This window comes from Diabrotica undecimpunctata, chromosome 1 (genome assembly GCF_040954645.1).
Source record: "Diabrotica undecimpunctata isolate CICGRU chromosome 1, icDiaUnde3, whole genome shotgun sequence".
In the NCBI taxonomy this organism is placed as follows: domain Eukaryota; kingdom Metazoa; phylum Arthropoda; class Insecta; order Coleoptera; family Chrysomelidae; genus Diabrotica; species Diabrotica undecimpunctata.
This window is the reverse complement of record NC_092803.1, coordinates 48,162,273-48,176,115: the sequence shown is the minus strand read 5'-3', so window position 1 is coordinate 48,176,115 and position 13,843 is coordinate 48,162,273. Positions and strand designations below refer to the sequence as shown.

The following is a 13,843-nucleotide window of genomic DNA, read 5'->3' as shown; positions in this document are numbered from 1 at the left end:
TTGCAGACCTTTCCGTCCACCATTGTCATTATGAATTCATATTTGACTCTAAATTGTTGGCCACATAAGTCAAAATCGGTTGCAACAAGCGAGTTAATAGAATTATTGATATAATCAATTTCTTCCTTAGTGGTATCACTGGTCTCTTTGACAAACCTAAACCTTATTGGCCGACAAAACCTAGGAGAAGAGGGTGTGGGGTTTTCCCATACAGTTTTTTCATTTTTTTTTCCACATAATAATTTCAAAGGAACAAAGCAACTTTGAAATATATTGGAATCACTGTTCTCATCACTATCAAACTTTTGTTTGTACTGCGATTGCTGGGACCCATCACAGCCCCATTTGCAGATTAATTTTAGAGTTTCGCGTTCTTTCTCTTTTAACGATAGTAAAACCTCTTCTAGGTACTCCGATAATCGTCTAACGGTTAGGTTGATCAAAGGCTGCAATTTAGCTTCCGCACTAGTGCTAGTTACAGTGCAAGCTTCAGGTGGCGGATAGCATTTCTTTTTGTAGCAGACTGTAACACGGAAAGAAGTTTTTATTCGTGCTTCTTATTATATCATATTGTGCTCGTGTTAGGTCTGCGTCTATGAACATTTAGCTGGCTTCCTGGATACTCAAAGGATTAATTTTATCTCTCAAAGACTTTGTGCGATTGTATGCCTTTTTATATTTTGATGCGCGAGTTGGCGAACATATAATTCCTTTGAGTACATTGGAAGCGTCTCTCTTTCCCCTTTCCTGTAACTTGACTTGAGCAGCATGCACTAGAGTATCTTCGTCGAAGTTGGAGCGAATATCTTGTGTTCTCCTTCGTTTACTTCTTTCACTGAGATCTCCAAAAGTTTTATGAGGTCGTCCTGGCCGATTTGCCGTACTATCGGTAACAGGAATCGCAAAGGTCCCCTCGAGCCAAGAATCGTTATATTTAAGAAATACATCTTCTCTATTATGGGCTTTCGTCCATCTTTTCTTCATTTCTGACTTGAAATGCGCAAAATTGCTTTTCAGTATTCCGATTTGGTCATTAGTGTAGTCTTCATTAGACAAAAGTTGATTTTTTAAACAATTTAGTTTTTCTTCTAAATTAGGTAAATTTTCTTTTCTCATGCTATCGAACAAGTATTTTCTAGTTACAATCTTCACTCCAGATGTACCCCCTGAACCTAAAACTAACAAATATTTCGTTTAAGCCAAAAACAGATAAAGAATATTTTCGGAAAATTTAAGTCCTTAATTCTCTCATTATCTTATAATTTTCAAAGTACAAAATTTTTAATTATCCGGGATTATCCGTGGCAAATTTTTTGACTTTCTAATAGTTATAACATTGAATTATACATAGTAACAAAAATAATTGCCCGATCTATTCCGATAGAAATAAATATCTACTAAGTACACAAATAATTTTTTTTGAGAAAATTTGGATCAAAAACAACTTAATTTCAGAGCGATAAAAGTGAATTATTAAACCAATAAATCAAATAGATTTTAATATATATTATAAGCTACTAACCTCTTGTTTGAGAATCCATGATTTTTTTCTACACAAACTTAATAAAGTAAAATATCACTTTGTAAATAACGTTTATAGGAGCGCTGAGAACCGATACACGTACACGAGGTGACAAGATCTAATTCAGACTGACCCTGCACGAATGTGAGTGGAGGTCAGAGGTCGGAAGGGCTTGGGTACTATTCGCGGAAGGTTATTGTACTTCAGGCAAATATTTTCGTAGACGTACTTATTGTTTTGAAAAATCGACTTTTGGCCGCCTAAATCGTTCAAATACCCCTATGTGCTTCTTCTTCTTCTTCTTCAGCCTTCATTCATCCATTGTTGGACATAGGCCTCCTCCAATTGTTTCCACGCTTCCCTATCTTTTGCAATTCTCATCCATTTGTGCAGTGTCCCAAAATGTTTGTAAAACATCGAATATTGCATTTCGCTCAACGTCAAGCATTTCTTCGATATACCGAATGGAACGTCCATCATTATGCAGAGCAACAGCTTGCGCTACTTGATCTGGCCTCATAAATTATACTTCATTATTAAAAACACTTTTCTTTCCAAAATAGCAGCTAAAAACACACCAAAAAAATAATCAATTTAAAAAGCATTATTTTATGAGTAAAAATTCGATTTATCGAAAGCACCAACAAAAACTTTATTCTCAGTCACAAAAAATGACACACTTTTAAAAAACGAATGGATAAAGACAATTTATATTTTGATAAATATAGTTAATTATTATACAGGGCAATTCAACTAAAAGGAGAAAACAATTTTTGGTCTTCTTCTTTCTTAATTCTCAAATTCTTATGCATTTTCTTTTCCTTGAAGGAAAATTCTCTAAGAGACTTAAAACTTCATAGCTACATAGGTTCCACTTGGTGTTATGTTCAAGAATTCTTTCGATTCCTTCGATACTTTATCGTATCTATTTATTAATTTAATAATTATACCACTAAAACTAATAATGTATATTTTTTAGCTAACTGCGATACAAAATACGGAACCAGGAGTGATTCACTTCAAAGTAGCAGAAACTTTGCAATGCCGGATAGTGTTGAACACGCAACATTTGCAAAGCTTACATCTAAAAATTACTCCTCTTCCCGATCATAAAGAGGTGTGGCTGCAGGAAGAACTTCAAGTAAGTGTCCTATTTAGTTTTCTTACTATTATATAATACCTCAACAAATATAATAATACCACAACCGTTATAAAATAATACAACAGAAAACAATTTGATCATTAATATGTTCTTCTACTTCTTGGAGATCTTTCGATCTGTTTAATTCTGAAACTGCCTCTGGTTAATTTCCTGGGAGGTAGATTGCCAACTATCCCTCCATCTTTTAGGTGGTCTTTCGGGAGGTCTTGAACCGGGTTGTTTTCTAGGGCAATTTTTGGGAGTCTATTCTCATCCATTTGTCTTACATGCTGTACCACATCCTTTTACGCTGCCTTCCCCATCTTACAATATCTTGAATTTTGCACTGATCTCTAACGTTTGTATTTCTCACCCTGTCTCTTCTTGTTTTGTCCAGTATTGTTCTTAGGGTTTTCATCTCGGCAACCCTTAGCATCTGTTTCTTTTTGTTGGTATCTTCGCGCACTTCTATGCCATATGTCATGATCGGTCGTATGCAAGTCTTGTAGATTCTAATTTTACTATCTGTGCGCATATACGGATTTGACCAGACTATCTCCCGCAGACATCCCGACAATGCGGATTCCTGCGTTGTCTGATGGGTGGATTGAGTAGCTCATTGGATGACACTGCCGGTCCCAAGCCCGGATAAAGGAGAAGGGTCCCTAAGGTGAGGTTAGCCACCTACCTGGGGTAAAGAATCCATACTGGTCCACAGAACTGAAGATACAGCCTCGGATACCGGACGGAACTATCAGATGATCATTAATATAAGATGATTTAAGTATTCGATATAACCGGAGCAATACTTGCTTGAAAGATGAATGGGGCCCAAGCACATTCCACGTGCATATTTTAATTCTTTTATCTGATCATCCGAATCCATGATCAGTAAAGGTCGTGGCATATTATCTTGCACGTTGCGTTTCCAGTTACCGAAGAATATAATTTAAATGGTTTTAAAAATATGAACAATTCACACTGTCAGGAACGTATCATATCAGACACCTTACGTTTCCATTCAGTATATTCGAAACCAATATTTTACGGATGCGACCGCTACGGAACGAGTCGAAACCTGTTGGTACGGATAATGTGAATTAGTAGTCCGTCGTTTTCCTCTGGTTGTATTTAGGTATTTGTTTGATTTTGATAGTATTTAAAGTATTTAAAAAAATTATTTTCGAGGCTATTTTGTCATTTATGCATGTGTTTTTATTACTTTGTGACAATTAAACACGGAAGTGATAAACAATTAGGACTTGCACGGAAGTGATACCTCTTCTTTTTTTAAAAATACTCTTTGGTTTGATATTTACAGTTTGATGGTACAAGTTAAAATGGATTTCGAAAAATTAATTGAACTCGTACGCGGTAAAGAAATTTTATATAAATACAATGATAAATGCTATTATGATGCAAATAAAAAAGAAAATATTTGGAAAAGCGAGAACACATCTTTACCGCACCAAACTGAAACGTTCTATGTATGAAAATATGAAAGCGCAGTCCAATTACTGGATTGGAAACGCTACTTGTCGGAAACTAAAACCTGTTGCGACCTTAAATGCTATTTCGTCGCTATAGCTTGGCATGACGATTGTTCTTGGAATATCCTTTTTTTCTTCTTCTAGTATCGACTCCACTAATGAAGGTTGGCTATAACCATTGAAAATTCGTCTCTATCTGCCGCTTTTCTTAAAAGCGTCTGTGTATTCAACCGGTCCAGTCGCGAATGTTTTTCAGCAAGGATGTTTGTCGTCTAGCAGAACCCCTTTTCCTTTGATTTTGCCCTTCATAATCAGCTGCAACAATCCGTCTTCTTATTGCTAAGTATGTACCCCAAATATGCTGTCTTTCTTCTTTTAATGGTGGTCAAAAGTTCTCTGTCTCTTCCCATTCGGTGCAAAACCATTTCTTTCGTAATATGAACGACCCATGGTATTTTCAAAATTCTTCTAAAAATCCACATCTCAAAAGCTTCCAGTTTTCTCATTAACTCAATATTAACAGTCCAAGTTTCGCCACCATAAAGAAGAATAGAGTAGATATAACATTTTACCGTCCGATATCGGATTTGCAGATTGAGTCTTTGGTTACTTATTTTCTTCTCAGTTCGTCCATCCGAAGCTGTTGACTAAGAGAGGGACTGCGTATCCCGGCAGTCATTCGGTAAATTAAGGGGGAGGTAGGCTATGCTTATTTCATGGCGGCAATACTCACCATGTTACAATACTTTCATTGGGCTTTTGTAATATATAAGGTATGTGGGCAATTCGCATTTTAGTGCACTCTAACCTAACCAAGTCTCCAGTTTTTTCATACTCTCACATAATATTATAGAAATGCATATAAAAATTAATAGATTTTAGTTAATTAAAGATAATCAAATGCATATACAATAAAATTTATTAAAATGATATAAAAAATTAATAGTATTAATTAAATTACCGTATATAATAGAAATGCATTGAAATTATATAAAAATTCATAGATTTTAGTTAAATTAAAGATAATCAAATGCATATACAATAAAATTGTTTACAATGATATAAAAAATTAATAGTATTAATTAAATTACCGTATATAATAGAAATGCATTGAAATTATATAAAAATTCATAGATTTTAGTTAAATTAAAGATAATCAAATGCATATACAATAAAATTGATTACAATGATATAAAAAATTAATAGTATTATTTAAATTACCGTATATTTTAAACCTTCGTATACATTTTACAAAAAAAATATGGCAAGTTTTATACTTATTTAAAATTTGTAGCTTCTCATAACACAAATTATTATTTCGTAAAAGTAACTTTATATTTGTAACATTCATATACATATTTTACTAAAATAAATACGGCAACACTGTGACGCGGTGCCTTGAGGAAATATATTTGGTTAGGTTAGAGTGCACTAAAATGCGAATTGCCTAGGTATGTTTTTCTAAGGCATACCCAATACACCCTCCAGTATAGTCGCTGCTTGGTCGGGGATTGCTTATTCAATATATTCGCAACTAACCTTCATATCTGAAGGCCATCTACTATCCACCACCTATGACCCTCCTGGTAGCCTACAGCTCAGCCTAAGCAATCTTTTCCTACCGAATTTGATGCAAATAGACCCTTCGATCATTTAGAATTATATGGTGGACTTTTCTGACATTTTCTTCGGTTGCGACAGTGATTTAGGAACCTCCATCATTTTTATCTTTAGTTTCCCTTCCACACTAAAACTCGCGACGCCATCTGTTTGCTACGTCGTAAGATGGGTCGTAATGGGCAAGGATTTCTTTTTGGGATAACTGCTTTTTCAGCAAATATTTAATTACGCATCTTTCCTCTTTCTCATCCATTTTATCACTGAAATACATCTCGATGGATGCACTTGCGCGGTGGATTGTCACTGATGCAAGCTGGGAATTGCTAATCCAGGGGTGGTCAACATATTTATGTAGTTTTTTGTTAACTATAAATTAAGGGTGAACTATGGGGATTAACCCTCAGTAGATTTTTTTATATAATGTACCGAACTTGCTTATTTCGACGTAGCCCTTATAACGGTTGCATCTCGAGACGACGATCATCTGTGTTCAAGAACCTTCCGGTTGTATCGATCGGGATGGAATCGAAGCGCTAATGCAAATGAGTAGAGGTGGACTATTCCAGAATATTCTAGTACATATTAACTTGTATATATAAGTAGCGCTGATATTAGCTAAGTCAGTGGATCAGATATAATCGGGCTGTAAACTTATAAATAAATAGATTTATATAAATTAAAACCACTCGTTTTGTTTAAAAACGGTACAACAATGTTTTAGACAATTAGGAACTATATAGTTTACCGTGCATTTCTAATACTTAAATTTTCTTAATATTAAATTAACCATTACAAGCGTATACATTGTCTTTCTTAAGTTCATACCAACTGGTTGAACAACTTTTCTGTACGGTAAAATTCTATCTATTGTCGCCTTTTACATTATGCTTCCTTTTTTTATGTAATCCAGAAGTGCGCGGGGTGAATTGGTGGCAAATATATTTTTTAAAGCGAGCTCGTCACTTCCCATAGAATTTTACAGAGTATTGGTGCAATTTAAAAGTAATTCTAAATGGTCCCGAATGTTTTATTTGTATATTCATCGATTGGATGCAACTTCACTTTAGACAGACCCTCAGAAAAACCAACTGAAAAGCCCAAAATTGTTATATGTACTTCTTTGGGCCGGAGCTGATATCTTTAATCTGTCAGTTTAATTCAGAAATCCAAAACCATCCGAAACCTGGAATGAGAAGTTTGTCTTTTCTTTTGAGTGCAAATTTTGCAGCCAGGTGGCGTGATCCATCATCCAATGTTAATGCATCCAGCCTTTTTTGCTTTGTTGAGCTTCATCCCGGTTTTTTTTTTTTTGGTTTGTTCCTTTCATTAGACTTTCATCAGCATTCTCACTTGTCGAGAGAAGTCTAATGAAACCTGGGTGTCGCATATTTCTCGGAGTTGAGCTGTCCTTATCTTCCACTTGGTCGTGCACACTTCACAGGATTACTTCACCATGCCCAGCATGAAACTGCCCTACCACGACAAGGTCTTACGACTTTCTGGAAATATATCCGGACTGATATTATTAGAGAGCGCAACCCTTACAAGATAAAAACATAAAAAGTATGCTAAGTGATGGATTCGACCGTTACTTGATGGAAATTCATTTTATATAACAATAAAACACTGAAAACTTTGTTTTCAAAACTTCCACAAAAATTATTAAAATATTTTATCACTACAGCTGTTTCGGCAGAGTGCCTTTCTCAAGTGATCTATTTTTGGATGTGTTACAATTTATAGTCTTTAACAGAATAGGTTGAGGAGGGGAGAACTGTTTGTCTCAAGTTGGTCATTCAGGATTATATCTGTATTTTTTAATTTGTTAATTTCTATAGATTCTGATAAAGATAGCTTAAGGCCTGTATTTTGGATGTGAAGAACTTGAAATTCGTCATTAAAAGAATGATTATGATCTAGAAGGTGAAGTGTGCATGTATAATCTGTTTTCCTATTATTGACAGCTCTTTTATGTTCTGCTATACGTTTGTTAAAAGTTCTACCAGTTTGACCGATGTAAGTTTTTGGACAGTCGCCACATTTAAGTTTGTTTACACTACTGCGTAGGTACTTTTTATTTTGGCTCTTGTTGTGTTTAATATATTTGCCTAAGTTGTTGTTTGTTCTAAAAGCTGATGTTGTTCCTTTCTTTTTTATGTGTTTAGCTATTTTTGTTGTTATTTGGTATATGTGATCGAGCAGAAGGTACTGGGTTTTTTCTCGGGTGGTGGAAATACTAATTTCAGGGCTTTCTTATGTAGTTTTTGATTTAAAATTTTATTAATTGTTTGTTCATTGTACCCACTGTTTACTGCTATTTGCTTAATGATATTTAATTCTGTCTCAAAGTTGTATTTTGACATCGGAATTTCTATTAATCTATGTAACATGCTAATGTGTAACATGTAGTGATAAAATATTATAATAAATTTTGTGGGAGTGTTGAAAACAAAGTTTTCAATGTTTTATTGTTATATAAAAAGTATGCTTTTTAAAAACGGTTTACCTTGAACCCTAGTAATACTTTTGGCTTGTAGAATCAATATTTCTATGCGATGAAGAGTGGATGGTACTTTGCATATTTTAAACTTCACAAGTTCGAAGTGAAAAAATTTCTTAGAAAATTGGTTCAAATGGCACGCAAAATAGTACTGATGTTTATGGAGAGATGGAGAATTTGATTTTATGCCACAATATTAATAAACTCTAGTTATATAACAGAACATAATGAAACGCATTTTTAAATTTTTCAGGTTCTCGAAAAATTCTTTGACACCCGAGCAGCTGCTCCTCCATACAAACCAACTTCCATGTTCACCTTCTGTAATATGCTGAATCTACCCGTCAATGTACTTAAAGATTTCATACAGATCATGAAGCTGGAACTAGTTCCGGGATTGGTGCAGCAACAGCAGATGAAGTGGGCCGTTCAATGGGTGCTTAGAGTTCCACCGAGTGCTCCCAATTTGGTTCCGCTGGGAATGACCGGAGTGTTGGTGTTCAGGTCCAAAGTGCTTTTCTTTGTAAGTATATTTATGTAGTCAACGTTCAAGTATTTATTCATCCTTGAAGTTACAATGACGTATAAGACTATTCAATTGTTTATTAAAAGAAAAACACTTAAAATAGACTTCTTATTGGAATTGTTGTGATTTTTTTCTAAGTACGTTTATGTTTTCATCTAAAATTTTGGACTTTTTTTTGTTGTAATAAACATTGAACGCCAATGTTGGATCGTGCAACGGCTCTGAATGTTTGTAATGATGTTTTACCTACTCACGGTCTTCGATTTTTCGACCACGAGATCGGTCGGTCCTCTTCCTCCTTTTAATTTGCCTTACCACGTTATAACGTGAAGTAAGTGACTTATCGTTTCTCATTAGATGACCAAAATATGCCAGGTTTAGTCTTGATCTCTTCTTTTGTGCTAGTAAATCGATGCATTCATGAGACACGCATCATTCTGCGATAACGCCACATTGTTAGATCTATGCCTCCACTTCGTACAACAGAGTGGACTACAAAGGAGAAGAGTAGAACACGACCTTTATATTAAGAAAAAACAATATTTTTCCAAAGAACAATTTGCATTCCATAAAACATATTTTTCAATACTAATGCGATTTCTCTAGTTCTAGAGTGATTCTAATCCTGAACGGTTTGGTCCGGTTAATTAGTCATTAAAGGTCGTCTGCACTTTTTGTAACTAGAACAGTATCGTCAGCGTGTCAGAAATTGTTTATTGATAACCTATTTGGAGTAGGATACATATATTAAATGTAAGAGTAAAACGTAACTTCTATTAATTTTCTCTAGTGTTTAAATGTTTTCTAAATGTGTACTTTTTGATACATTAGTGAAGCATTATCATCATTCTTTATGTTTAACATGGTTTTGGTCATATTGTGGTTAACTTTTTTTGGAAACATAGCTTTTTTATCGCGGGCTATAGACGGAGTTTGGATCGCATAGAGGTGTGAAAAGATAAAACCGACAGTAAAAACAGCAACAACATATCGCGCGACCACACACTGTGTGGAGTAATAAATGCAGTCCCATGCCTGTTTATTAATAAAATAACATTCGAATAAGATTCGAATGGAATCAAGTCGAGTGATCGAAGAGAGTCGAAGATCAAATGGAATCGACTCGTGGATCGAATATTGAATCGAATCGAATGGAATCGAGTCGTGTTGAATCGAATCGAAATTAAATAAAATAAATAACTTAATTAAATTAAGTCAAAAACCATCGCTCCGTATGTAGACGATAAGAAAGCTATGTTTCCCTACTCGGTCACTCCTGGAGTGCCACATCCTGTTTTTTGTTATCTTTATTTTATTATGCGTCTTTTTTCCCATCGTTTATTATCAGGATGATACTTTAGGCGCCAGTTACAACGATTCAGCGCAGATCCTTATTTTCGTACAGATTCGACCCGAGCGCCTTGTTTACATAATTATTCACTCCTTCAGCGGCGCAGTGGTAACGGTTCGGTGCCATTAGTTATATAAAAAGCATAATCATGCCACTGTTCAGATCTTCGGGCACACGTCATATGCGCGAGGTTGGATATATTTGTAAAGTTAGCATATCCATTTTATGTCACGAAAAGAAAAAATTTATGAATCAACCCTGAAACAAATTTTGGAAAAACACTGGAATATGGCATTGATACTCATCACATATTTACTACAGAGCAGCCTACGGCTCTGTGAATAGAAGAGAAATGTTCAAAGCAATGAAAAACCTGGGAATACCAAATCAGTTTTAACAAGTTTATCAAAGTTAACAAAACTAACTCTTGAAAAAGTTGAATGTAGAGTACGAATTCAGGGGGAACTGTCTGAACCTTTTAAAACAAATAACTGGCTGCGCCAGGGTGACCCTGTATACTGTTCAATCTGGCTCTGGAAAAAGTAATACGTATGTCACAAATCACAACCACTGGTTCAGTATATAATAAATCAGTGCAAATCCTGGCCTATGCGGATGATATCAATATTGTTGGGAGAACGGAAAACGCTGTACGAGAGGCATATGTAGCATTATAAGAATCAGCTACAAAAATGGGTTTAATAATAAACACTAACAAAACGAAGTATATGAAAATAAGCGCGCAACCACAAATCCTACGACCACTTGTTATAGAAAACGACGTCATCGGAGCAGTGAACGAATTTGTATACCTGGGAGCGCTCCTTAACACTGAAAATAATACTGCCGCAGAGATAAACCGCAGAATTTGCACGCCAACAGATGCTATTTTGGGCTCAATCTCCTCCTTAAATCCACAATTATATCGAGAAATATAAAAATAAAATTCTACAAAACAATAATACGCCCAGTTCTAACATACGGCTCAGAGACCTGGACTCAATAAATAATGAAAACATGTTAGGATCTTTCGAAAGAAAAGTACTAAGGTGAATCTATGGAGCAGTAAATGACAATGGAGTGTGGAGAAGACGATACAACTTCGAACTTTATAGAATATACCAGGAACCTGATATCGTAAAACATAGATGATGGGGTAGTTTTTGGGGATTGGTTAATATACCAATCAACAGCAATTAATTAGCAATAAAATATGCCGGCAAGATGGGCTCTGTACCCCTTTTTCTTGCCGAGATATAGCTATGGCTATGCTAGCTTCACTGTAAAGGTGGCATAATCATTGTTTCTCGGAAACGGAAAAATTCCTTGCCGTTCGCCTTTTGGCCGATATCTCGGTTTTCCGGGGGTGTGTTTTGAGCTAGGGGATGATGAGGTAGCTTTTGGAGATTGGTACCAATCAACAGTAATTTATTAGCAAAGAATATGCCACCAAGAAGGGCCTGTAACCATTTTCATTGCCGAGATATAGCTATGGCTATGCTAGCTTTACCGTAAACTTAGCATATCCACTGTTTCTCGGAAACGGTACATCAATAAATTTTTCTTTCCGTAATAAATTAGCAATAAATTATAGTGTTGGTATGAATTCGCCCTTATAAAATAGATATGCTAACTTTACAAACATAGGATCTTACTATGTGGTGTTTACTATGTCATGATTCATTTATAGTTAATTGATTATACTTCCAATTTACGTACTAATAACTTTACTATATCTTGCAATCAAATCATTAATGATGTAGTATAAACTATTTTGTTCATTTAAGTAATTTTTTATTAAAAAGTCTTGTAGGCTTAGTATATAATTAAATATATTACTTTTTAGCTCCAAATTACCCGAATCGGCATTCAGTACCAGCTAAGTATGGAACCTCCGTCCATCGTTCTTCCTCTCATCTATGATATCAGCAGCAACGTGACAAGTCTTGCAGAAAAGCGCGAACCAGGCGCCAATCCAGCAATGACGGCCGTCAGTCAGTTACTCAAGCACTTTTCCCAATTCCAATCAAACATCAACGAATGTTCGATATTCCCCGCTATCAGAGAGCTCTTAATTAACCTCACTCTTCCTTCTGAGCCTCAAGTTCCAAGCCCTGTCACTGGTGGAGTACAACAGATCCAGTCTCCGGCTATGCAAATGCCCGGACAAGGTGCTCAAGGTGGTTATGCTGTCAATATGCCAATGGGGATGATGGGACCACAATAATTTATTGTTTTATCTTTGTACGCCGTTAGTCAGTAACGAAAGAGAGAAGGAAAACGTCTTTGTTTGTATGTATGATATAAGATCTTGAGTTACATGTATATTTAAGACAATAATTTTTTAATTATAATAGACACTGTCATTAAAAAAAAAGGAATATCTATAGTGCATCTCTAATGCACAAATAGATATGGTTTCTTTGTGTATGTATATTTTTATATTGATGTGGAATATCATTCTGGAAAGTATAAAGTGAAGGTTTTAAACAGGGTATTAATATAAATGTATCCCACAATGTGCGTTTTCCTATTTAAAACTGATTACTCGACATACTGGCTGTATTGTATTAAATGTAGATATTTTCCTATTGAAATGTATTTATAATTGTACCAAGAGTGTGTTATTATGCCCAACCAGTCCCCTCCCTTTGAGAATTCCTAGCAGAATCATAACTAAGAAACAAAAAAGGTACATTATTATAAACACTACTATTTATTTTTGAATGTTTCTTTATAACTCACAAAAATAAGTTGAGCCACGCCCATGAAAAGCGTTGCCATATTTATCAAATTTTGTATCTAGCTAACAAAAATGCGAAATAGTGTTCTCCACGTTCCTACTGTACTAATAGTCTTAGATCCCACTGTAAGATCACTACGTTCATAACGTAGTTAATCAAACTCACATTGTTATATACATTTAAGATAAAAAAAAATTGAGAACATGTTGCCAGTCAAAAAGTAACCGCAAATTGTTTTAATCCAATTAAGGTGGTATGTCACAATGTTAAAATTTATATACTTTTTAGGTACAGTTATCGTCACTATTTCAAAACAAATATCTTTAACTTATAATTATGTATGTGAACTGTAAACTTTTTATTTTAATTATATCTAGTTAAAATTTCCAAAGAAAGCAGTAATTTTTCATAACTGTACTTAAATGAATCCATGTCATAACTTACGTGGTAACGTGCCTAAAAATTGGTATTGTGTAATAATTTTTGAACTTAGGTACAAAATAACTACGTTAACTATCCAAAAACCTCTATTTTAAGCAAATATTCATTATCCATACTGCCGTTATTTTTAAATTAAGATAAAATTACAATTAAAAGCTGCAAATTAGGGATTTTGTTGGTATTACCGTAATAAGTTGGCATTTTAATAGTGAGAAATTAGTTCGGCTATCACTTAATAGGTGGGAAAATAAGTTCACGTGCCATTTAGTAGAAGGCAGCACTGATGTATTAAATGGCGACAGATGCGCATTTGCCGAATTTAAGAAAAATCTGAAAAACTAGTTTTGTGGTTATGCCAATTGTCTATGGGTTATGCAGTAACCATGGTAATACGAATCACGTGGTTTTGTTTAGCAAAGCGGCAACTCCCAGTTAATATTTTGGCTTCGTTTGACTTTCAATGTTCAATCATGATTTTATAACGTCACAGTGTCTTTAAAATACAAGT

At 34.8% G+C, this 13,843-nt stretch overlaps 1 protein-coding gene across 1 annotated transcript in view; it reads left to right on the top strand.

Annotated features, from left to right (window-relative positions):
* MED14 (mediator complex subunit 14) overlaps positions 1-12,763 on the top strand; it is a 62,063-nt gene extending 49,300 nt beyond the window's left edge. The window contains exons 12-14 of the mRNA XM_072542102.1: positions 2,502-2,663; positions 8,527-8,796; positions 11,997-12,763. Of these exons, the coding sequence (XP_072398203.1) occupies positions 2,502-2,663; positions 8,527-8,796; positions 11,997-12,377 (813 nt within the window). The 3' untranslated portion in view covers positions 12,378-12,763. The remainder of the gene's footprint in view (positions 1-2,501; positions 2,664-8,526; positions 8,797-11,996) is intronic.
* Positions 12,764-13,843: the final 1,080 nt, after the last annotated feature.